Below are 27,023 nucleotides of genomic sequence, written 5' to 3'. Positions count from 1 at the left end.
CATAAGAACAAGATGCAAAATTCCTCATTTTTAAGGCAAAATAAGAAATTTCAAATAAACGGCGGGCCATACGCTATAAAGTCACCCTCCTCCGCCCTTAGGGACTTTTTTCTCTCCCAAAGGAAGTTTGGGAAATGTTGTCTCTATTTCCGCCAAATGGTGAGTTCCTTAAGCTTCAGTCTTGAACTCAAAAAAGAGGGACTGCTGTTAAGGAAGAACTCTCGGGGAGTTCGAAGCCCGCCGTGGCGGTTATCAAAAGACAGTACCGAAAGCAAAGTAGCGAAAAGTACGCATAGCTGGGCAACCACACTACAGAGAGGACGCCGGTTGGGTTGAAAGAGAGGATCTGGCTGTTTCCCAAGGAGCCAATGAGCGCGCGGCCCCGAGTCTGGCTCCCGAGCGCCTCCTGTTGTCAGGAGGAGAGAAAGCCACCAGGAAAAATGAGGAGGTGCAACTCCCAGAATGCAGTTCTCAGGAAACGCATCCTAGTTTCCCCAAGCGACGTTTTGTCTATCTCTTTTTATTGTTTCTCGCCTTAATCCGTGCCAACCGTAGGGTGGGATTTCTAAAGTTAGAGTTCTGTGAGAAACGGGTTGGCCCCTGCTGCAGGTCAGTGTGTTGTAAAACGGTGGGTCAATGGCGTTTCCCTTTTAATTGTGGTCGCTGGGGCCAGAGTGGCATTGCCCATTTAAGGCCGGTGGCATCATGGTTCCGGGGCGTGGTCCGTCTTTAGCGATACTCGGCCGGAGGCTGGGCTGATTCATTCGGGGGCTGGAGCTAGGAGCGTCGACGTCGACTTCTGCGCCGGGCGCAGCCTCGCTCCCAATTGGTTGGGCGTCCGGGCCGCCCTCTACCGCGCGCCACCCCTGGCTTCCCATCCTCGTCCGCAGTAGAAACGCTGCCCTCTCCCTTCTCGACCCCTGGCGCTTCCTCCCCTTCTTCCCTCCCTCTCCGCTGCTGCTGTCGCTTCACGCGCCCCTGCTCCCGCAGGAGCTCCTGGCTCGGTAATGGGGTCTCGGGCCTCCACGTTACTGCGGGACGAAGAGCTCGAGGAGATCAAGAAGGAGACTGGCTGTGAGTTCGGGTAGGGGGTGGGAACGCGGCCGGGCGCCTCTGGCTGGCCTCAGGACCGAGGAGGACGGCTGTCGCTGAGGTCTGGAGCTGGGGCGCCCTGACGTTGCCGGGGTCCTGGGCAGCCTCCAGCGCTGGAGCTTCGGGGATAAGAACTGGAGGACCTGTTCTTACAGCAACAGCTACCCAGAGAGGGGCTCTGACTCTTGTGAGGTTGTTCTCCTCGAAGGCGGGAGTCATGATCACTCGTAGGTCAGTGATCCCGCTTTTTTCTCCTTCCCTTGCTGTTGAAAGTCCCAGAACTCTTTTGCTTTATTTTTCGTCGCACCAACCTCAAATTCAGGAACTCTGGATGGATCCTATAGAAATCATAATTCGTTCCTGTGACATTTCTGGGCAATGACTAAAAGCCTCTGACAACTGTGGGAAATCGAACAAATGCTTGCCACAACTGGGAAAATAAATCCAGAAAGTAAGATGGTATAGTAAGGCTTTGGAAGACGTGACTTGGTGCCGGGAGACGTTTAAAGAATCAAGGGTTTGAGAGTACGAGACTTTTTTCATTCTGAACTTGTGGAAAGAAAGCACAGATACTGTGACTACCAGTTTTTTATTTACACTGAGGATGCTTTCTGTCCTAATTTCAGATATATTGATTTCTCCTGTGCTGGTGTACTTAATGCAGTCGCTATGGTAATTGGGTGTGCTCCAAAAAATCTCAGTGTGAATTTGTACTAGGAACATTTTTTATTATAAACAGTCTCTTCCTCATTAACCTGAAAGGGGCAACAGGGCTTTGGGAATTCAAAAGCCCTTTAAAACACCATGATACATTTGTGTAGCCCTTGATAATGCATGCAGTATTTTCTCTTCTCAGTAATCCATTATGACTCTTTTGTGTTTTACATGAGTTATGTAAGCATCTGAGCTCTGACTCTACATGATGCCTGTCTTTGATAATGAGATGGCCAGTAAATAACTCAGTGGTTCATTTGCAGATAATATTGAAGAGTGCTGAGGGAACCTCAGAATTTCGAGACAGTGGTGGCCTGAGATAAATGCTCTCCTGTGCTTTCTGACAAGTTCAACTTTCTAGAATCTTCAAGTTGGAAAGATGTTATCTAGCCTCATCCCTTGTCAGACTGGTTTACAGATTGGCTTTCAGCATCTCCTAACTTATGGCCATTAAGCCTCTCGATTAAGACTTTAACGATGGTGAGCTCACCGCCTACCAATGCAGTCCTCTTTATGATTTTGAATGAATGACAGAAAGTAGCTAGCTCTTTATAATGTGCAGTAGTTGTTTGGCCACTTATCTTATGGTCATTTTATGACTTAGACTTATGACGCCAAGAGTAGAAATATAGGCAGTTTGGATTCAGCAAGCATTTTATTACATTTTGAGGCTATGACCTCTGGCCACACTGGTAAATATAAGGACTACTTCAGGTCTAAGGTGACAGTTAAAGCATTCGTGCTTAAAATAAAAAGTCACATAATGAGGGAGTGTAAACCAGAGTGAGGATGAGAAAAAACTATTTTTGCCTCAAGATGAAGGGAGCAGTAATCCTATTCTGGTTTTATTACATTTGACCAAATGAAAGGAGCCTGGATTGCTGTAGGACTCTGGGTTATTTTACTGTGTAACTTGTGGGAACTGAATTATTCCTGCAGAACTGTTTTCCTAGTTGCTAAAAAAAGTTAATCAAGCTGGAGGGAGATTCTCGGCCACAACCAGTGCAAATGTATGTATTGAGCCAGAAACATTAATGAAACAAGTACTTACTGAATTTTTGCAGTGTCTATATTCAATACTGTACTGGGTACTCAAACCATAAGGTGACAGAAGATGCCCACAACCTGGTCTTGGAGATAAGCCCACAAGTTAGGGTTAGCATGACGACATAAAATTACCTGAAATTATGTGGCACCCATCTTCAGTACTCGGGAAGAGTCCTTGTGAGCCGGCTTTGAGGAGGGCAGAAATTGGGCCTTAATACATGCATGAATTGATTAGATTTGGACAAATTAACCCAGGGCATTTTGGGTGGCTTCCAGGCGTGTTCTTTCCTGGCCTGCTATACAGTTATTCCTCTGCCCTGGGAATTGAACCATCAGTTCATCCAGTTAGTGCCCGTCAGCAGAGTTGATTTTTAAAGCAGTCATCTCAGCATGATTCAAAAGGTTTAGAGGACTAAAAATGGTCAAGTGGGTAGAGTGGTGAAATAGTCCTATTTTCTTCTGCTTCTTGTTTCATTAAAAGTTTGGGGAACTATCGATCAGAAACGCTTCAAGTTAAGACCAAGCATAAGACATTTCACTACGTCCTTTGCCAGTAAGAAAATGTAGCATAATTGAGGAAAACTGACTTTAGATTCAGTATGAAAGCTTTGCATTCTTAAGTCTAAATTGATTAGAATTCATATATGATGAGTTTATCCAGTATTTGAAATTTAATCTCTAAGTGCCTGGAAAAATAATTCTAGGTAAGAATTTCTCATAAGACTCAGTTTCATCATCTGTAAATGGGAATAATAATAGTACCTACTTTATAGGATTCTTAATGAGGATTAAATGAGATAAATTATATAAACTTCTTAGAATAGTGCCTGATGTGTAGTGAGCACCAGGGAATTATTAGCTATTATCATTTTGAACCAGGGATAACAATCATCTCATTGGGAAAATACCATTTGCATATGCCAGTTATAAAACCTGTTTCTGGGGCTATATAATTGGAGCAGTGACACATTTTACACTTTTCCTATTTTCAGGGGATATTGAATTAGGAATCGAGTACAGATGTTTTCTCAATTCTAAGGAAATAGTACTTTTAAAGAAGTAAAAATCTTGACATTTTTAACAGTTTAAAAAACACTGTCTAAAAACACTTTGTGTTGGCATAAAACATTTGCTATATTGATTTTGTTCTATGACCTTCTTTCACACTTCAGGATTTCCATAAATTAAAGTTATTTGAATAAAAGTCATTATTAGGAGGAAGGTCACAAGTGGCTTGGGAGTTTCTGTAATCTCTACCTTTAGTTCACTTAACTGTGTGGCAATAACTTGACTGTGAATTACTTAAAACCTTAAAAAAAAATAACCACATAGTCTGTGAGAAACAATTCATGCCAACTGGTTAGTAATAGAGTCCAATTCATTTATTTTTAGTCTCTAGCTTCTGGTGTGTGTCATGTGGTACGGCGAAGGTGTTGAACAGGTTTGGGAAGTAAGTATTACAGGCTGGTGAGGTTTTGTTTGTTTGAAAGGGTGTAGTGATATAGAACTAGTGTGGGTTTCTCTGAAGTTGCAACCAAGAGCACAATCCTGGCAAAGGCAATTGCTTGAGAATGGTTTCCTGGGCTAAAATGTAAGTGGAAGTTCAACTTCAGGCTGCTCCTGGCTCAGAATACAGGACCTGCCTGCATGGCCTTCACCTGCATTACCATGGTGCCTGAAGGTTCTGTCATTACGGAAGACCCTGCAACTAACATCTTTAGCTAGTTTTGGATGAGGTGATTTGTAAGGCTCTGTGCTTTCCCTCCCAACTTCTTATGATGAAAAATTTCAAATATATAGAAGAGTTAAAGTAGTATAATGAATAACTATATACCACCCACCTTAATTCAACAGTTGTTAACATTTTGCTATATTTGCTTTGTCTATTTGTATATATAAATATATATATAAATATAAATGATATATGTATATATTTGATGAGCCATTTGAAAGTTGCAGTTGTCAGAACTCTTCACCCCTAAATCCTTATGTATCTCCTGAGAATAGAGATTTTTCCTCCGTAACCACAATACTATTATCACACCTAGGAAATTTGACAGTAATTCTATAAATATTGTCTCTCTTTCAGTCCATATACAAATTTCCCCAGTTAGAAGAAGGTAGTTGGGGTTTTGGGTTTTTTGAGAGAGGGGTTTAAGTCTTTTAAGTCTCTCTTAACCTATAGATTTCCTGAGAAAATAGGCCAGCTCTTGAAGTCCTCTTACCAGGGGAAACATGAAATGTTGGGGTGTGGAGTGTTTAGGAAGAATAGTTAGGGGTGCAGGCTTCAACTTCTCAATCTTTTATCTAGAGTTACCTTTGGTTACACATATACACTTTACCTAGATTACCAATCTGTTCTTCTGCATTAAGATTTAAGATAAAAGCAAGGTCAAAATAACTTTCTTACTCCCTTTAATTTTTATTTTTCACTCTGGTTTTCCTCCTTAGTGCTTGGCATTTCTCTGAAATGCCGTCTTTGAGCACGAGGCAGTGATGATAGAAAGGTTTGTAGTCAGGAAGATTAGTGGGGTCTTTTAAGTAATCTTTGAACAACAGGAACTAATTATTTGCCCATCAGTGGAGAAAAATATAGCTTCATTCAAGATATGCCCATGTGCACAGCGTTTTCTGAGAGTAAGTGTCAACTCGCGAGGCTTCCTTTGGGTTACCAAGAATAGTTTGGGGCACCTGTGCTGCTAGCCTAGTGCTTTCTGGGGAAGATGGCTTACTGGAAACTTGCCTTGCCTTCATTCGTGGCAGTTCCAATACCTCTCTGCTACTTGAAGTTATTCAACTCTACACCTTGGAGATTGTTTTACATTCTTTATCGCAGTGGATTTAGCACCTAAATTAAAGCCTGCTTGCTTTTTCCTCCTCTCATACTAGTTCTTCTTGTTTGTTTGTTAACAAAGCTTGTTGTAACAATGTCATTATAACATTAGTTCTGAAATTTAGGAGCTAGAAGGGGAGGGTATAGCTCAGTGGTAGAGTGTGTGCCTAGTATGCATGAGGTCCTGGGTTGAATCCCCAGTACCTCCATTAAAAATAAGTAAATAAATAAAAACCTAATTACCTCCTCCCCCCAAAAAACAAACAAACAAATTTAGGAGCTAGATTGAGTTATAACCATATTGAGTTGTGTTAAAAGTTGGCATCTGGTTGTACATTTCTCTGCTGATATCCATACAGCCCAGTTTGTCCAGGAGGATAGTAGTTTTATGGTGGTTTGGCTACTTATTTAGATATTTATTTTTAACATATTGGTGAATTGTGAACTCAAGCAACCATAAACTGATCTCTTTTTCTGAAATGGGGTGTAATGCCATACGAGGACTCACTTGAGGAAATTTTAAAAATCATACTATTTCAGTGCCCAGTTATTTCAGATGATGTTCTAGGTAAGAAAGGTATCTGTTGGCTCTTGTTAGTTGAAGGAGTTGGGCTAGATGACATTTCTTCCAGTTTTAAAATTTTATAAATTACTATACATACTTATATATGCATAAGGAATTTCTAGAAGGATTCACATAAACTGGTAATAGTGTTTCCCTCTGGCGAAGGAGACTGGAGAACTTTGTTGTTAGGGAGGCTTTTCATTATGTACGCTTTTGTACTATTTGCATTTTTACCATGTGCATAGATTATTTTTGCGAATTAAAAAAACTACAAAGAAATACAATTTGAATGTTTTCCTTGTTAAAGAAAAGTACTCGTAAGTATATAGTATTCTAAGTACTAAAAACTGATGCACTGGACTAAATATTACACAGTTATTAAAAAGGACTCCAAAGCAATATAGAAAGGTTATGAATTAATAAATGAAAAATAAGCTATTACAACTATATAGAGTACACAAGTGACTGATACTAGATGGTATATGAAGAAATGAAAACAGTGGTGTTGAGATTGTGAAAAAATTTTGTCTTTTCAAAAAATCTTTTGGGAAAGTTACTCATTCTGTAACTTACTTATTTTATTAAGACTAAAGGGAACTTTAGTTCTAGAGCAGTCTTTGAGGTCCGAGGCCAAAGCCAGGGTAAACTGGTCAGATTCCTGAAGAAAATGGTTGTGGCTGGCAGAGTCAGGAGAAAGGTGGAGATAATTAGTGCAGCAGTAAAATTGTACCTGCAGGCTCACGATGTAAGGATAATAATGATAATTGCTAACCTGAGTGCTTACCAAGTGCCAGACACTTTGCCAAGCACTTTTCTCTCATCAGCTTAGCTAGTTCACCCCACAACCGCATTTTCTCAGCTGTCACTGGTAAGCAATGGTGCAGTTATTAGAATCAGTCTGTCAGCTTGGCCCTCATGAGATCATATTGAGTTACTCACACCCCCCTGGCTGGCAGGAAGGGCCACAACTGCTTCCTCAGTGCCTGGACCCCTGCTGGCTCTGCCCTGTCTGGGGATGGTTCTGCCTCCTTCTCTGCTCTTTGTGCTGCTTTGAGAGCTAGTCCAGAACAGAGCCCAGCTGGGTGAAACCTGATGCTGAAGAATTCTCAGCTGCGCCCAGTGTGTCCTCTCATCCTAGCTCTGGGCCACTCACTTCCTGTTTCTTTGTGCGTGCCCATCTGTTTGCTCCCATTGTTCCTAAAACTGCAAGTGGATTTTTGTTTCATGAGCTGAGGGAGGAGGACAACTGTTAGAACAACCTCAGCCACCCCTTTATCCCTGAAGGTACGCCTGGGACAAAGTCCACACTTGCCACACCCTTTTTGGCTGTTGTCTTTTCTCCTTTGATAACTTTTTTTTCCCTCCTACCTCCAATCTGCCAGAAGACTAAACCATTTACCAGAAATTCCTTCTTGCATCTTCAAAATTTTATTGTACATGTAGTTATCATCTCCTATCAGTTGTCAGCTTGTGCCTGAGTTAATACAAAATGAGGAGCAAAATAGCTTCCTTGTAGATGTCATCTGATGATAACACGACTGTTTTACAAATTGCCTGATTTGCTTTCTTAGAGTCCATTCTTATACTGGGAACTCAATGGAGCCCTTGCAATCACAGAGAAGAAGCTGACCCAGGGCTGTGGTGATGTTTTACCCAAAGATCTGTCCTGAGTGAAAAGATAAAGCTATTAATGCTTGGTGCAGGAGTAAACCAGATTTTTAAAATACAATCTGTTTGACATATCCCCATCTTTTATTCAGTTCGTGTTACCTATTCAGCTGTGCCAGCCTGAAACATCAAACTGATTAATAGGAATGTGTTTTTAATCAAGGCATGCATTTTCATGGCCTCTAAGTCAGGGCACTGAAAGCTGAAAGTTTCATAATTTCCTTTTAAAGTAAATTTGGCTTTGTTTTGTTAAATCTTAACCATCTGACATTTAACACAGGAGTCTTAATTAAGCCTAGACTTCATTACTGAGAATCAACTTTTACTTGTGATTTAGTTAATTTTCTAACTCCTTTCATTCTTTAGCTTTAAAATTTTGTGCTTTGACACCCTAGAGGTAGAGTGGAGACATCACCCTACTTTACTGACTTTAATGCATTTCACGGTGGGCTGGGACTAGAAAGACAACTGGCTTCTGAAGAGCCATACTCAGGTTCAGTTTGAGTGGAGGGTGACTTCTCCATCTGGGACTAATTTTGTGTTCTTTAGTTTCCCACAGTCAGATCACCCGTCTCTACAGCCGGTTCACCAGCCTGGACAAAGGAGAGAATGGGACTCTCAGGTAGGCAGTTCCTTTCTTTATTTTCTGGCAATGTCTGAATAGCTGCCTTTATCCAAGAGCAGACACAATAGGCTTTTGGCATTCAGAGGGCAGGGACCATTTCTTCACTCATCTTTAGCATCACTGATCCACAAGGGACGTAAATAAACAGAACAATGGATTTATGTTTGTCACCAGATGTTTGCTGCATTATTGCAACTCCCCTTAATTTGGGTGGCTGTTGTTCTGGTCCTATGAACATACCTTTGAGAATTTCAGCTCTCTCTGCTTGAGTTTTCCTACAGCCCTTTCCCAAACACAGTAACTTTTAGGAGGCTCAGCCATAGCAATCCAAGATGGTATGGTTGTTTTGTCCTCTCTCCTCTCATTTCCCAGACCAACCTGTAACCCTTGGGTGCATCAATTTATATGTATTAATGATAGATAAGAAGTTTAGTATTTTAGTCTAGAGCAGTGGATCTCAAATGAGGGCTATTTCCCTTGCCCCAATGGCCAGATATCTGGAGACATTTTTGATAACTGGGGAATGCTACTGATGTCAAGGAATGCTGCTAACCATCCTACAATGCACTGGACAACTCCCACAAGTGTCAGTAGTGCTAGAGTTGAGAAACTGGTCTAGAGTAAGTAAAAATTTCAAGTTTTTTTTTAATGGAGGTTCTAGGGATTGAACCTAGGACGTCATGCATGCTCAGCATGTGCTCTACCACTGAGCTATACCCTTTCCCCACTATATGATTTCAGAGTAATATAATGCTGTATCATTCTATGTTTGTAATTGTCTTCTCATAGTCAAATGAAATATCACTACCTCCCAGCCTAACCCTCAGTAGCAGCATTTTGTTACTATTTTTCCTCAGCTTTGATTGGTATAGAATGAAGCTGTTTTCCTTTCTGGTGGCTGGCAAGAAACAGTTTAGGACTTCTTTGGAAGTCGTCTAGCATAGGTGTGGTCTGTAGCATAAAGAGGGAAGGAATATAATTGCTAAGCCTTTGTGCATAATCCTAATCAGAAGAGCTAGAGAATACTGGTAAATCCACAGGGCCATGTTTGTTTAGGGAAAAATCAGGCATCACTGGAAGCAGAAATTGACCAAAACCATGCTGCACAGTCACTAGAGTCAACGACTATGGAACACCTATCATGTACAAAGACCACAGTAGGTCCTTTTTTCTTAGTCTTTTTTTTTTTTAATTGAGGCAAAATACATATAACATAAAATTTACCATTTCAGAGTGTACAATTTAGTGGCATTAAGTACATTTACAACATTGTGTAACTACATTGTATAACTACATCTACATATTACCGCAGTGTAGTTCCTGGACATTTTCATCATCTTGGTTGGAAACCCCATACCCATTGAGCAGTCACTTCCCATTCCTCTCTGGACATTTCGTACAAATGGTATCATACTTTTGTGACTAGCTCTTTCATTTAACGTGATACTTTCGAGGTTCTTCCATGTTGTAGCATGTATCAATACTTCATTCCTTTTTATAGCTGAATAATATTCCATTGTGTGCATATACCACATTTTGTTTATCCCTTCATTAGTTGGTGGACATTTGGGTTGTTTACACCTTTTGTCTATTATGAACATTTTTATGTGGACTTATATTTTAGTTCTCTTGGGCATATACCTAGGATTAGAATTGTAGGTCATATGGTAATTTTATGTTTAATTTATTGAAGACCCACCAAACTGTTTTCCACAGCACTGTGCTGTTTTACATTCCCCCCAGCAATGTGATGAGGTACATATTTCTCCACATCCTCGCCAACACTTACTTATCTCTTGATTCTAGCTATCCTACTGGATGTAAGTGGTAGATCATTGTTTTGATTTGCATTTCTCTCATGGCTAATGATGTTAAGCGTATTTTTTTCGTACTGGTTGACCATTTGTAAATCTTTCTTTTTGTTGTTGAGTTTTTTTTTATGGTCTAGATACTAGACCCTTATCAGATATATGATTTGCAAATATTTTCTCTTACTCTGTGGATTGTCTTTTCACTCTTTGTGGTATTCTTTGAGACACAAAAGTTTTAAATTTTAATGAAGTCCAGTTTATCTAATTTTTCTTTTGGTGCATGTATTTTTGGTATCATCTAAGAAACTGTTGCCAAATTCAAGGTCATGAAGATTTATCCCTATATTTTCTTCTAAAAGTTTTATAGTTTTAGCTCTTATATTTAGGTTGATTCATTTGAAGTTATTTTTTGTGTGTATAAGTATATACACACACAAAATTTTGTGGTTTGTATATACAAAATTTGTGTGTAGCGACAGATAGATATGTAAGAGTCGAACTTTTTTTTTTTTGCATGTGGATATCTAGCTGTCCCAGCACCATTTGTTGAAGAGACTATATAAATTTGTACTTGAAAAAAAACAGATTAGAAATCTCTGTTTTTCCCTTCAGTCCAAATACTTAAATAATTTACTTGAGTTTGGGATTACATCTTCCTCATAAATTCAGATTTTAACCACTAAGTGAAGATAACGAATTCACATTAGTTCTGAGTTCTTTTATTCTTCATAGTAAGTGGGTGATTTGTAAATGTGTGTTTTAATCACTTTCACTATTTGCTGGAAAACAATGGAAAAGCTTTTGTAAAAGGAGCTGTTTATCCTCAGAAAAGGTGAAAACTTTCTTGGTGTCAGGTAATGTTATCTGCTCCTTAAAATCTAGATAAAATTTGCTTGGGCTCTAAAACATTATTTCACACTACGGAAAGCCAGTGAACTAACTTCACTCATTTGATAGGTATTTATTGAATACCTATGACACACTAGGCGCTGTTTTCAGTTCTGATTTATACAAATTTTTTGTGCAAAGGAGGTGGTAGCAAGTGATGGGGTAACTTTTGATTTCATGGTTACCTGGATCTAGCTGATTTTTTTATATTCAGCTTTACAAAGCACTTGGCCTTAAATCTGTTCTTTGATCTCCATCTTAGCGTAAATTATAATATGAGAAAAGCCCCAAGCCACCTTGAGTACAAGAAGAAATTACTCCATTGTACTACATAGTAAACAACTAGAATATTACAGTTGACCCTTGAATAACACAGAGGTTAGGGGTGGTGGCCCACTGCACCCTCAAATCCCAGGATAGCTTACAGCCTGCACTTGGTATACCCAGCTCCCTCATACCTGCATCTGCAGATTCAACCAGTGGTGGATCCTGTAGTACTATAATATTTACTATTGAGAAAAATCTGCACATAAATGGACCTGCACAGTTCAAACCCTTATTGTTCAAGGATCAGCTGCATGTATAAGTCATTTTGTTGGATCCACTCACTATCAGGGATTTCACACTGGCTGTGCCTTCGGACAAGGACCATCTCAGACTCTCGTCTGTCTTGTTAAATTGTGTTCCTCTCCCCACCAACCCCATCATCTCTTCTGCTCCCTCCAGCCTTTGGGATAACCTGCTAAACTCAAAATTCTTCTATATTACAGAGTGATTTAGCTCTCTCCAGCGTGTACTACCAAACTCAGCTCAAGGCTTATCTTGATCTCTCTAGAACCCATCAAGGTGCTCAGCCAAACATACAGGTTACCTCCCGTCTCTTGTTACCTGTAACAGAATCCACTTTCCTAAGAAGATTATTAGGAGAAATATTTTTCTTTACATTTTCTTCACTTTCCTCTTCTCAAGATGCTCTATGTCTGGGGCCTGAAGCCAAATTCTGCAGAGTGAGAGACTATAATGTACCATTCAAGGCATTCTGTATTCCTTTTTTTAAAATGTCAGTCTCGGGGAACATAAAGCAGAAACTCTGAAAGGCTTTGGTTAGAAATGGAGCTCCTACAAAGTGTTTTCAGATATTTGACCCAAAGTATGTTTTGTAGAACTTAGTTCCTTGGCACACCAGTAGGTGTTGAGTTAAAACAAGTAATAATCTTCAGATTGGTATTTCATAGAATATAAATATATAGTATTGCCTCACAAATCTTAGTCTCTTCAGGTCCCATTTTTAAAACTTCTACCTTTTAAAAAAATTTTTTATTAATAGACTTTATTTTTTTAGAGCAGCTTCAGATTCACAGCAGAATTGAGCAGAAAATACAGAGAGTTTGCACATAGCCTTCCCCACCCACACATATATACTCGCCTACCCGCAACATCCCTCATCAGTATAGGTGGCATTATTTTGGATGAAATATTTCTGCTACTGCCATTGATGTTGGTCTTTGAAAAGGCAGCTGGGTCCTGTAAGATACCCTGAAATGGTCCTTTTTAGGTCAAGTCAGGATGAGAGCCTGGTCATTATCTGAACACAAAGAAGGTTTCTTTGGCTTAAATATCTACCATGCTGATCTAATCTGTGGTGTTAGATATCAGGATAATGACTGTCCTTTGGGAAGAGGAGCAGATAGAGACAAAGGAAGCATGAAGGAGGTGTCTGGATATTGAAGATAATCAATTTCATGATTTGGGTGCTGGCTTAATCTTGGTGAAAATTCACCATGCTGAATGCTTGTGATCTGTGCTCTTTCCTATATGTATGTTATATTTCATTAAAAGTTTACTTAAAAAATATCCTGTACATTGAGCAATTTTAATATTGGATCTTTGTCAGGTAATTTTTCTCAAATAATACTATGATGAAAAATATTCCTTGATATTAAATCATGCAGGTTAAATTGACTACAGGGGGCAGACCAGTAAAAGGAAAGGAAGTTATTACTGAAATTACTAGTTGGCTGTGTTGTTATATATCACTTAAATAAAGATTACCTGTAAATTTTAAGAGGTTATGTCCTGAATGATAGCCATTTATCTGCTTAAATCCTAAGTGCTTTTGAGATTCATTTTCTTGTTTGATTTTATCTAGAGGACAGATGATTTCAGTATCCTGGATAAACACTTACTTTGTACATGGTGGTGTCAATCATTCCAGAATGGAGTTTCACAGTTGAGAACCAATTAGATGCCAATCTAATTCTCATTCTTTTAGTAGATAATCTTTTTTTCCTCTCCAAATGCTTCAAATATCCCCTCTTGATGTTCTGAAGTTTCACAAAGTTGTACCTTTTTGAGGGTTATTTTTCATTGTTCGTTTCTCAGTATCAGGTGAACTTTCTCTAAAAATATGTCCTTTAGCTGAAAAGTTTTCTTCTGTTATTTCTTTATTTCCTCCCCTTCTTCTTTCTTTATTAATTTTTATGGCATTTCTATTGCATGGCCACTGTGACTCAGTTTTCTCTCATATGTTTTGACTGTTTGATTTTTTCTGCTTTATTTCCTGGAAGATATCCTTGAATTTATTTTGTAGACCTTTTGATGAACTTGTTCACACAATCGTACTTTTAATTTCCGAGAAACTTTCTTGTTCTCTGACCTCTGCTCTATCGTGGTAGTTTATTTTTGTTTTACAGGTGCAAAACTTATCAAATGACTATTGGGTTACTTATTAGAATCTTTCAGAACTCTCTTTGTCCCCTGAAATATCATTTTTTCAATTGATCTCGATCCTACTCTTTTATGCTATCAATTTTCCAAAAGTATCTGGTGAGCACTGGTGGTAGTGTAATCATGTTTATGAAAAAGCTTGGGTGGATTACTGTAGAAAACTGACATGGGCTTGTTTGCGGCTGGTTTCTCTGCAGGTCTTTCCCTGGATGAAAGGGCTGAGTCTAAGCCCCTTGTACTCTGAGCATGGCCAATAATTTGGCCAACCACTTTAGGGTATTTGGTCAGGGAGCAAGAGGACAGATTTGCAACTCTCTTCCCCAAATAAAAGGACTGTGTTCCTGGGGGACAACCTCCCACATTTGGCTGAAACCCTGCCCAGGTAGATATTTCAGTTTCTTTCAATTGCAGTTCTCCACTTTTATCCTGAGGACAGATGGTTTTATATTCTCGTGATGGGCACTGGCAGCAGTGGGCAGCTGGCCCATTCTTTAAAAGTTCCTCTTACTAATTTCCCTGAATGCTGCTTCCCTTACCTGGCAACTCTGAGCGTGGTACCTCGCTAAGACTGCAGGACAGAATGGCTCTCAACTCTGCTGCAGAGTTTCATGACCTGCTACTCTGACTTACTGGTTGCTACATTTGCATCTGACTTCCAGAATTTGTCAGAATCCCTTGTCTGCTAGTACACACCTCCCACCCTGGTTGTTTATGTCATGGGTATATTCCCAAGTGTACTGACATGTCCTTCAGTTAGAGAAAGAGAGGAGGTAAATGTGTATGCAGCCACTATCCTCAACCAAAAGTCAGATGCAGCCTTGCAAATAAGTGACTGGCCCCAGAATACTAAAATAAGTAGCAAAGACTGGATTCAGCAGTTACTGGCACTTTATATGAAAAAGATTCTATTATCAAAACAAAACCAACAAGATTATTTTATCAATTTAATTTAAAATATTAATTACATGTTTTAGATAATGGAAATTATTATCATTTCAATGTTAAGAAACATAAATAATTATATAATACATATAAATAATAAATGATTTATCTCTAATATACTATTTAAATATGGAAAACTATTTTCTTAATTGAACTGTGTTCCTGGGCGACAACCTCTCACAGATATGTCCAATTAACATATTTTAATGTCCTCATTATGTATAAGTCATCTAAGCATGGACCCTGGGTCCTTGAAATATAAGCAGTTAACTGTTAGGCTGCACCTCCACCTAAGAGAAGGAACTTGCCCAGTGAAGATCAGTGTAGGAGAATGGCACTTCTGATTACTAAAGATCTCTCAAACTCTGATTTCTCAGAGCATCCCTGTGCCTGTGAATGTCTGAAAAACCATTCTTCATTTTTTTTTACCATAAAGAATGCCGTTATACATGGTTCTGCTCTTAGATTTGCCTACTATCAGTAATAATGTCTTTCTTAAATAATATTCAAGGAGGATTTCCCTAGTTATACTATGAGGTTGAATATAATATTGGTATATTTTTTAAAAGCACACACAAATCTGCATTTTGAATGAATTATAACACTTGTGTGTAGGCCGCTTGAAGTATTTATTTTTCCTCATTAGATTTGTGTCAGTGGACAAATTTGAGAAGCTAAGTTATAGAGAAACTGTCCAGATGATCTCCATTCCACTATAGAATAATCAACAATAATAAACTGTATTGTTTAACAGCTTACAAACTAATTTTTTTTTAATATTCTTTCATTTTTATGTTGATACTTTCAACAGTATTCCCCTCGGTTTTATAGACCCCATTGTATATACAATCTAAAATATAAGAGTAGAGTTAAAAAGTGTCAAAAGACAGGGTTAAGGTTCTTAACTGACATTGGAAGTCCAAGACTCATTGAGACTGAAAGAGTTCAGACTAGGTCTTGGAACCACTACCTGATACAAGACCTGGTATTTAAACTTTTCACAGCTAAAATCACTTAAGCTTGTTAGACATTAAACTCAGGTATGTGACCTTGCAATTCAAATCAGCCTTAATCTTAATTTAAAAGGTGTAGTTATTGTTTCTTAACCTCTGTCAAACAAGAGGAGCTATATTTAGGTGATAATGTGGACTTTGTATTCTAGAACACATTATGTAATAAGAGCTTAGTACATGTTTGTTGAATTAAATAATCAGGACCTCAGTAATTTTGTTTATCTTGTATCATTTTAAGCAACCCATTTATCTTACAGATGGCTTCTTCTGGTTCATGAATTAATATAAAAACAATTCCCCTAAGTGATCAAGGAAAGATTAGAATCCAGAGTTACTGTACCAGAGCTTTATGCTCAGTCCCCTAAGTCAGTTTCTACCTGTGTCACCCCCAGATGTGGTGGAGACGAGCTTGTTGAATTAATGAAGCACCCTGTAAATGTTAAACCACAGGAAAGCCAGAGAGTTGAAGGCTCCCTGGTAGAACAGGAACATTTCATTAGCATTTAGTACAAAGAGGTTAGAGGAATAAGTTTTATCTCTTCTGTTAGTAAACATCTTGAAGGCAGAAATCAGATTTTGAGTTTATATTCCTTTTTTCCCCCTTTTTATCTGGAAATAATTTCAAACTTACAGAAAAGTTAAAAAAATAATACAAAGGCCTTTCATATACCTGACACCCAGACTTACTAATTGCTCACGTTTTGCCACGTTCTTTAATATGTTGCATTTCCTATAACGAGGACATTCTGATATCAAAATCAAGAAATTTAGCGTTTTGGTGTTCATAGCAGCACTATTTACAATAGCCAAGACATAGAAACAGCCTAAATGTCCATCAACAGATGACTGGATAAAGAAGATGTGGTATATTTATACAATGAAATACTACTCAGCCATAAAACCCGACAACATAACCCCATTTGCAGCAACATGGATGTTCCTGGAGAATGTCATTCTAAGTGAAGTAAGCCAGAAAGAGAAAGAAAAATACCATATAAGATCGCTCATATGTGGAATCTCAAAAAAGAAGAACATAAATACAAAACAGAAACAGACTCATAGACATAGAATACAAACTTGTGGTTGCCAAGGGGTGGGGGGTGGGAAGGGATAGACTGGGATTTCAAAATTTGTACTGACAGGCGTATGTGGAATAGATGAACAAGATTATACTGTGTAGCACAGGGAAATATATACAAGATCTTGTGGTAGCTCATAGCATAAAAAAAAGTGACACTGAATATATGTATGTTCATATATAACTGAAAAATTGTACTCTACACTGGAATTTGACACGACATTGTAAAATGACTAACTCACTAAAAAAAAAGTTAAAAAAAAAAGAAATTAGCATTTTGGCATAGTACTATTATGTAGTATTTCATATTCTATATGGTCCATAGTCCATTTTTACCTATTGGCTCAGTACTGTCCTTCATAGCTGTTTCTTTTACTAGTTTAGGATTATGATTGAGTTCAGTTGTGTCTCTTTAGTCCCCTTTAATCTAGAACAATTCTACAATTCTCTGCCTTTCTCTCTTCTTATGACACTGATATTTTGTAGATATATTGTCTATATTATAGACAGCTTTATGTTCTTGGCACAGAATATCAACCAAAGTATATTTTTTAAAAATATACTTATTAAACATTTTTTGGGAGAGCACCTTTCTTTCAAAAAGTTTTTTTAATATGTGTTTTGTTTTTTTTTTTAGATAAAAGAACATGCGCTTTGACTTACAGATTTCAATTTAAATTGCAGTTTTAAACAACAAAGTCCTACTGTACAGCACAGGGAACTATATTCAGTACCTTGTAATAGCCTATAATGAAAAATAATATGAAAAGGAATGTATGTATGTATAACTGAATCACTATGCTGTACACCAGAAGTTAACACAACATTGTAAACTGACTATACCTCAATTTAAAAAACAAAAACAGACAAATAAATAAATCGCAGTTCTGCCATTTTGTAGCACTGGACAAGTTACTTTATCTCACTGACTCTCAATTTCCTCAGCTCTAAAAGGATATTATAGATGAAATGTTGACATGAAGAAATGAGATAAAGTATATAGGTGGAGTTAGTGGGGCACATGATGCGTATACAGTGAAAGGTAACTAACAATATTCACTTCCGCAGACTTCCAAGTTGCGAGAGGATGGCTGCTCTTGCCATGTTCCAGGGATAAATACTTCTCTAGCTCTGGTCTATGGAAGGTGAGGGAGGAAAAGACAGTTGGAGTAAGGAAGTATGGAATCAGTCGTCACATTTTTTTTCTCTCCTTGGGTATAAAGGTGCTATGTGTCTTCTTACCAAGGATACGGAGGCCATTCTGAATTTTTCCTCCCATATTCACGCTCTACAGTATTTGGTACTTTGCTGTTGCTGTTCATTCTCCAAACTTAATACCTAAGTAGAAAATGGTAGTGTTCAAGGAATCATTTACAGGGACAGCTTAGTACTTGCTTGTCAGTTGGTTTATTGATGGACCTTGTGTGCTGAATTCACTGGAATGTGGCATAGTCAAAGCTGGCTTCTACTCCTGAGTTGGTGCAAGAAACACTTGGCAGCTATTAAAGTGCTATTCTTTGCAGTTATTTGGTATAATTTGCCACGGAAGTAAATTCCAGGAGGTAATATTCTTGAGAGGTTGTATTCTTGCATGACTGAAGGAATTCATGCTAAGGGCCAATGGTCTCTAACTCATGGTGATTCTCTTGGCAGCCGGGAAGACTTCCAGCGGATTCCAGAGCTTGCCATCAACCCATTGGGGGACCGAATCATCAATGCCTTCTTTCCAGAGGGGTGAGTCCCTGCAGTTGTTGGGCTTCCTTTCCGAGGCTAATCTGGAATAATTTCAAATTTACAGAAAAATTGCAAAATTTGCAAATAGTACAGAAGAACACTTGTATATCATTTACCCAGATGCATCTATTGTCACTTAACATTTCGCCTCATTTGTGTGTGCTCTCTGTCTCTCTCAGTCGTAGCTGATAAAAACATCATTCAAGCCACATACATAATTACTACAAATTTTCTCATAGCCTCATTTAAAAAATTTTAAAAAGACAAATTAAATTAACTTTGGCAAGGTATATTTTATTTAACTCAATATATCCAAAATATTATCATTCAATATGTAATCAATATTTTAAAATTATTATATTTTCATATTAAGTCTGAATTTAGTGCATAATTTACACTCACTATGCCTATCAAGTGCTATAATAATATTCAATGTAAAATATTATGTATTTTCTTTTTTTCCCAGCTTTATTGGGATGTGACTGACACACATTATATAAATTTAAGGTGTATAGCATAGTGATTTTACATATTTATATATTGAAAAATGATAACCGCAGTAAGATTAATACCACTTTCATCACCTCACACATAGTTACTTTTTTCTTGTGATGAAAACTTTGAAGATTTGTCTCAGCAATTTTCAAAGATACAATTCAATGTTGTTAGCTGTGGTCTCAATGCTGTACATTTCATCCCCAGAACATTTTCATCTTTTTTATCCTTGTGGTGGTTTTGTTTTTTTTTTTTTTGGATGTGGGAGGAGGCAATTAGGTTTATTTATTTATTTATTATTTTTTTAATGGCAGTACTGGGGATTGAACCCAGGATTTTGTGCATGTTAGGCGTGCACTCTACCACTATACCCTCCCCTCTCATATTCGTCTTATAACTGGAAGTTTGTACCCTTTGACCACTTTCATCCATTTCCCCCGTTATCTATTTTATCCTAATATGTTATTGATATTCCAATTTTATCACTTTATCCAGTAATTGCCTTTTTAGCATGTTCTTCCCTCCATTGTAGGATCCAGTCTGGCTCAGATATCGTATCTTTTTGGCCTCCTTTGATCTGGAACTTACCACAGCCGTCTTTTCTTGTATGACATTGACTAAGGATATACTTCCCCCACCACACACACACTTTCTCAAGCAGATTTAGGTTTGTGTAATGTAACACTAGGCTTTTGCTATGCTTCACTGCCTAATACACTGATCTCAAAGTACTGAGTCAATATTTACTGATTTGATTAGGAACCTTTTCCTGAATAAAGTATAATCTTGTTGTAAGTAGTCTCTTTAGCAATCGCTTCCTGGTTCCTTGTGATTTGTTTATGTGACCCAGAGGACTTTAAAGTTTTTATGGTTGCCAGTTCTTAATAATGAGACTGTCAGTAAGAACATGGTTGGTAAAATACCTGGAGAGGAAATTTTAGAACTCTGAACTGAGAGCTAAGGAATTTGCAAGTTGAGAAGTTGGTCGCTCAGTGAATTTGAGTGACCGTCAGAGGAGAAGACTAGCAGCCAGTTCACAGGAAGACAGGACTCATCAGACTGAGACCTGCCCTTTCCAGGTTCATGCTGACCAGGAGTAATCACATACACTTCCTCATTTTACACTGTTTCTCTCCCTGAAGGGCCCTGTTTGTTTCAGGTGTGGTTTTAGTGCCGTGCCCTTCCCTTTTTTCACTTCCTTATTTTTAGCCTATGGAGAGAATTGAACCCTGTCCAGAGGTAACTTTCACTACTATGCTTGGTATCCAAACCTTTTACAATGAAAAGTAAACCCTATAGAGTCATTTTGCCAACTTTTTTTTTCAGTGTTCCCTAGAGTCACCATCGATTATTTGAAGAAGCAGCTTGTGGAAAGCTGTTTTATAAAGGCCAGACTACCTTCATCTTTGTTGTGACTCCAGTGTTGCCTGTCATCCTATCCACTGATCTTTTGTTAAGGACACAGTGTGTGCTGTTGTACTTGTGCATGTGAGGAAGCGGAGGACCACTTTGGCTGTACGGCTGGGCACTTAGCAAGCTGCACTCTGCTTCTTACTCTAATCAGATATAAATATTTGGCTTCTGGGCTTTTTGTTTCTTAAGTCTTACGCAGGTTCAGTTTGTTTTGAAAGAATGAGATTTGAAAGTAGGACATTGATATTTCATTCCCATTTACTCAGAGACATTATGCCAGTTATCTATGTACTCATTTACCTGTTTATTCCGGCATGTGACTCAAATCTTACTATACATTACTTCATTCCTCAGCTCTTACTCACTTTTTTGAGAGGTACTGCTCCATTAGCAGTATAGCTACCTTAAAGAATGAAGGGTCATTCTTTTGAGTACAAGGGGCTCACAAGTTCGCCTTTGAACTCTTATCTACCTTTAGAAGGTCTCTGATCTGTCCGTCTGCCTGGCACTTATGAGACTCTACATACCACATCTATTCAATGGGGCACACAAAGACAAGGATTTATTTTTAGGTAGCCACAGGAACCAGACAACCTGTTCTTTCCATGACTGCCTTAGGTAAATAACTGTGTCACATAGGACATTATTTTTTAATATTAAAAAGCATTCTTTATTCATTCAAGTTTTAGAATTATTTCTTATAGGGTTACCGATTAGCTTGTAGTGTGGTAATTTTCTCTCATCTTCAGTACCCAAAAAGCTTTATACACAAAGAAGTCTTTCAAAACATTATGGGGAAAATATCTATCCAATTATGAGAGAATAATAAAATCATGATACAGCCACACAATTACTATGCAGATGTTTAAAATGTTTCAAAGTATTTATATTGATTGGATACATGTTTAAAAGTTTAGAAATAGCAGGATACAAAATTATATATGCAGTATGTTCACAATTATCTAAAAAGCATAGAAAAATTATTGGGAGAAAATATATTAACGATTGTAATTGATTGGGAGAACTAGGAGTGGTATTTTTCTTTCTACTTTTCTTTTTACCAAACTTCCACAAATGTATTTATTCTATAACTAAATAAACTTTATTTCCAAAGCAGCTTTTCCATAATATGCCTTAACCTTAAAATATCGCTAGTTATACGTGGCTGTAGGGGAGACATGAGAGCTGGCTGGGGAGTCATTGGGTTAAAGTGACTAACTTGCTGTTCACTACAGAGTCTGAAGCAGTGAGTTCAAGTTCCAGCTTGCCTGATAGCACAGCCTTGGTGCCTACTCAAAATCCTCTTTGGGAAAAGAGATATAAGTAAATTCAATAGGTGATTGTCCCTAGTAAGTCCTGTTACCTCTCTTAAGTCTGGATAAATCATTTGTAAAGTGGGAATAGTAATACCTACTACACAAGGTTGGGGCAAGACTTAAATAAAGATATTTTATGAGCCCTAAAGTACCATGCATAGGGAAAGAGACCTCATTAAATGGACTTTCAGGCCACTTTAGCTAAACCAGTTGCCAGTGCATTGAATTCATAAGAAATAATCACCTTGATTGACATGATGTTCTGTTTGTTATATTTCCCAATCAGAGAGGACCAGGTAAACTTCCGTGGATTCATGAGAACTTTGGCTCATTTCCGACCCATTGAGGATAATGAAAAGAGCAAAGATGTGAATGGACCAGAACCACTCAACAGCCGAAGCAACAAACTGCACTGTAAGGAGATAAAATCTTCTGGCTTATGATATTTGCTTTTCATTTCTTACAAATCATTTACTTGAACAAGCATTCATTCATTCACTGAACAAGCATTTACTCAAACATAGTAGTTAAGAGCTCAGACCCTGGAGCTAAACTGGCTGGGTTTGAATCCCAGCTCTGTTCCTTTTTGTCATGTGACTTTGGGCAAGTTACTTAAAGTCTCTGGACCTCAGTTTCCTCTTCTGTAAAATGGGGTATTAAAGGATGTTACATGGGAAGCTTATGAGGATTTGATGAGTTAATATATATCAAGTACTTCAAATAGTGTCTGGCAATAAGAGTTGCTGCTAATAATATCCTTATAATTAGGGGAGGGTATAGCTCAGTGGTAGAGCGTGTGCTTAGCATGTACAAGGTCCTGGGTTCAATCCCCAGTACCTCCATTAAAAAAATAATAATAAACCTAATTACCTAACCCCCCAAAAAAATCCTTAAAATTTATAGAATGTCGACTGTGTGCTACACACTGTGGTAAGAGCCAGAGTGACAACAATGAAAAAGACCCTGCCCACCTTAGAGTTTGATAGATACTGGTGACTTTAGTAGGGATGAACAGCTGGGTTAGTGCAAGATTAAATTTTTGTCCTTATGCCTCCTTTCCTTGGATACTTGTAAGATTTCCCTCTGCCCTTGTTGATTCGTGTATATTGCCTTATCCTTTACAATACTTCTCCAAGAAATAAAAATTAAATTTCTTTTTGTTCAACACAAGTTGAAATTGAAATTGTATTGAATTGGTTGAGCCCAAGCTTCTCTTACTAGGGTGCAGAGTGGTATACAGTGAAGTCTGTGAAACCACAGTGATTTGGGCCCGTCAAGTTTTTACTAGGTGATTTTTTAAAAAATTAAAAGTCTTTTTAATGTTGGAACAAATATAGATAAATTGTAGAATATAAAGCCAAATTTGGATATATTTGTAAGATGGTACATGAGACCTAAACTTTTAGTTTGTGGCCCTTGGGTCATAGCCCCAGGTCTCCTTGTCTATAGGAGTATGAGTTCACTCCTCTGTTGATATTTCAGGTGAAGAGTTTTAAGAAGCTCTGAAATAAGTGTTGTTATATAAGACAGGGAAGATTTTTGTCTGTATTTTTTTTTAATTGAAGTACAGTCAGTTGCAATATGTCTATCTCTGGTGTACAGCACAATATCCCAGCCATGCATATACATAGATTTTTGAACCAAAATAATAAAATACTGTTCTTCTTTACCACAAGATCGTATACCTTAATGAAGAACAGAAAACTTAAGTACAAACAAAACAGAATATAGAAGAAAATAGAATTCTAATGAATTGTTCGCAAATATATTGGCTCTTTTATTAGCAGATTCCCCTTCCTTCTTTCAAGACTAGATACTGTCTGAGACAAAGCGTCATGTCTTAATGTTTTATGAATTTTAGCATATATTTAGTACATATTTGCCTAATGCTGGCTTTAGTACAGTAGAAATTTTCTTATTCAATGTCACACCAGGAGTTGATCAACAATTGAAAAACTCAGCTATAGCATAGAATCATAGAGGATACATGGTTTAACATTATAATTTTCCTTGAAATATTTAAAAACAGATTCACTGGCCAGTCTTTGGATGTTGGACCAAGAGTTGTTTTTTTGGTTTGTTTGTTTTAGTAAAGGTCTGCTGATGGGAATTGTGTGACCTTTTTGCATAGAACACATCTGTAATGTACTGGCTAAGGTTTCTGGCTGCAATTTCTTTTTAGTGGAAAGAGAACTTACAGGTACTTGCAAAGCATTCTGAGAATAGAATCCCGGTGTTTACATTTTTTCTTCAATCTTTTACAGTTGTCCTGACACACTTTAGCAACAATTTGTTTTTTTGTTTTTATTAGTGACTTAATTTTGAGTCTTTCAAAGGCAGTCAATCTGATTTTCATTGAAATAAAAACTCTTTTCACATACATCTCATTTTGTATTAAATTATTTGGTTTTATGAAAATTACAAATATCACGGTTTTAGGACTATTGACACACTGATTCTTGGTAAGCATCCAACTCACAAGGTGGAGTAGACACTCAAGAGTTGCCTATTAGCTACAGGTATACAGTGTGCTGCCACATCAGCTGGAATGATTTGCCTAGGGGAGGGAGGGCATCCATGAATCCAGTAATTTAGTTAAAGAGAAGGCAGTTAAGAGACATTCTGTGCTTTACAAAACTATGCTTGCTTTCCTAATTTGGGATTAGAGGAGGCTTTAAAGGGGTAACACAGACCTGTTATCTGAATTCCCTCTACAGTGTGGGCTTTACTTTTTTCAGGTCATGAATTCCCTAAGGAGTCTGGTGAAATCCTACTGACCTCATCTCAGAGGTTTTTGAATGCATGAAATAAAGTACATAGGACTATGAAGGAAACCAATTATATTGAAATATAATTAACAAAGTGTTAAAAGCAACTTTGTGATACAGTAATAGAGGTGCTTCTTTATTATACATCAAATAATAGGATGTAACATTAGGGCCCTGTGGCTATGGAACAACTCTGTATCTTGAATGTGTTGGTGGTTACACGAAACTACATAGGTGATAAAATTGCATAGAACTGCACACACAGGTGCATACACACATGGTGAAATATGATTAAACTTTGTGGATTGTAGCACTGTCAGTTTCCTGCTTTTGATGGTATATTTTAGGTATGCAAGATATTACCATCAGGGGGTCTGGGGTAAAGCATATATGCAAGATCTCAAGGAGATATTTGTACACCCCCATTCACGGTGGCATTAGCCACAATTGTTGAAACAAGAAAGCAACTCGTGTCCATCAATGAATGAATGGATAAGCAAATTCATTGATTCACACTGACCCTAAAGAAAATATTCCACATAGCATTAGTGGATTTGGTAATTAGTTTATCAGTTAGGATGCCTTCAGCTGACTTCGGTGACTTCAACGGTAAGGAAATATATTGTCTCACTTTACAAGTCAAGTGGGGCAAGCATCAGGGTTGATCATGTTGTCAAGGACCCGGTGTTTCCTACTGCTCTGCTCTGCCTCCTTAGGATCTGCTTCATCCAAAGGCATGGCTCCTCATGGTCACATGATAGTTTTCAGTGGCAGTTGGTCTGTGTTTTCCCCTCATCGTGTCTGACAGTGGAGAGAGAGAAAGACAGAATTCCCTCCTGAAGTTGTGGATAAGCTTCTGTTAGGAAGGAAAAAAGCCTGAATGCCACAGAAACAGGAAGCCTAGGGTGAAATAGAATAATAGCAAAGTGCTGTGCATGCTATGCATGGTGTTTACCATTACTTTAGTCTTGGCTTTCAAATCAACTTATACAGGAAGCTGAAAATGAATTAGAATTCTGTTGCATTCTATTTATTAGGATCACATTCATGTAAGTAGAGCAGTGAAACCAAAGCTACAGGAGGAACCCTGGATGTCTGCTGGTCTGTCTATGTATTGTTTTTCTCTGAATTTCCCACAGAGCTTTGGAAGCAGCAAGGAGGCGCCTCTTGTTGTAGACGGAGAACAATTGAACATCGTACACCTAGCAACACATTTGCCGCTCAGGCAAATTTGTTTATAGCTCATCTTCATAGAATAGTCTCTTAGGAACTCAGAGAGCATGATTTGTCCTATTTATTTTTTATGCTGCAGTGAAAGAATGTCAAGGTCAATCAGCAAGGCTGAACTGTACCTATGTAGGCACAGGCCCAAGCACACATAGTACCACTGCTCTGATTGGCTTCCAGGAATGGTTCCTTATTCTCCTCTTCCAATCAGAGAGGTTATAATGTCTTGTGTGTGTTATAATGTCTTATGTGAAAGGTACAACCCATCTTAGAATGCTCCAGGGCATGGTAAGTAAGGGAGAGGTTTATAAATTTCCCATTTGATGTCCTAATTGTCCTCTTAAATGGTTTAAGTTTTCTATAACACATAATGAGTCATGTGGGAAATGAGTCTACATGAAGATATTTTATGTGGATGATGAGGAGTATTGGTGAAGTGGAGTTTGGGAGAGTAGCCAAGAAGAAACTGAGTGGCATTATTTTTTGTTCCTTTTTCAGTTTTATTTGGTAGAATTATTACAGTTCGACTGCACATACACATTATATTGCATGTAAATACATATATACAGTATACTGTGCATTTTTAAAATTTGACTTCTATATACTGATCATTGTAGAAACTGAGCAGCATTATCACAGTAGCCAAAAGGTGGAAGCATCCCAGGTGTCCTTCAGCAGATGAATGGATATACAAAATGTGGTATATATTTTACAGTGAAATATTATTTAACCTTAGAAAAGGAAATTCTGTCACATACTACAACATGGATAAATCTACTTATCCTAAATAAAAATAAGCCAGACACAAAAGGATAAATATTGTTTGATTCCTTTTATATGAGGTTCCTAGAGTAGTCAAATTCATAGGAAGTTGCCAGGGACTAGGGGCAGAGGGAAATGCAGAGTTATTGTTTAATGAGTCAAAATTTCAGTTGGGGAAGATGAAAAAGTTCTGGAGATGGATGGTAGTGATGGTTATAGAACAATGTGAAAGTATTCACCTGCACACTAATTAAAAAGTGTCAAAAAAGGTCGATTTTATGTTTATTCTACCACGGTTTTTTTTT

General features: G+C 37.9%; 1 protein-coding gene across 1 annotated transcript in view; it reads left to right on the top strand.

Moving 5' to 3' along the window:
- Positions 1–754: 754 nt before the first annotated feature.
- CHP1 (calcineurin like EF-hand protein 1) overlaps positions 755–27,023 on the top strand; it is a 35,615-nt gene continuing 9,346 nt past the window's right edge. Inside the window, exons 1-4 of the mRNA XM_010989296.3 lie at positions 755–1,074; positions 8,469–8,541; positions 18,657–18,737; positions 22,248–22,375. Of these exons, the coding sequence (XP_010987598.1) occupies positions 1,008–1,074; positions 8,469–8,541; positions 18,657–18,737; positions 22,248–22,375 (349 nt within the window). The 5' untranslated portion in view covers positions 755–1,007. The remainder of the gene's footprint in view (positions 1,075–8,468; positions 8,542–18,656; positions 18,738–22,247; positions 22,376–27,023) is intronic.

This window comes from Camelus dromedarius, chromosome 5 (assembly GCF_036321535.1).
Source record: "Camelus dromedarius isolate mCamDro1 chromosome 5, mCamDro1.pat, whole genome shotgun sequence".
NCBI classification, from domain to species: Eukaryota; Metazoa; Chordata; class Mammalia; order Artiodactyla; family Camelidae; genus Camelus; species Camelus dromedarius.
This window is presented reverse-complemented; position numbering and strand designations above follow the sequence as displayed.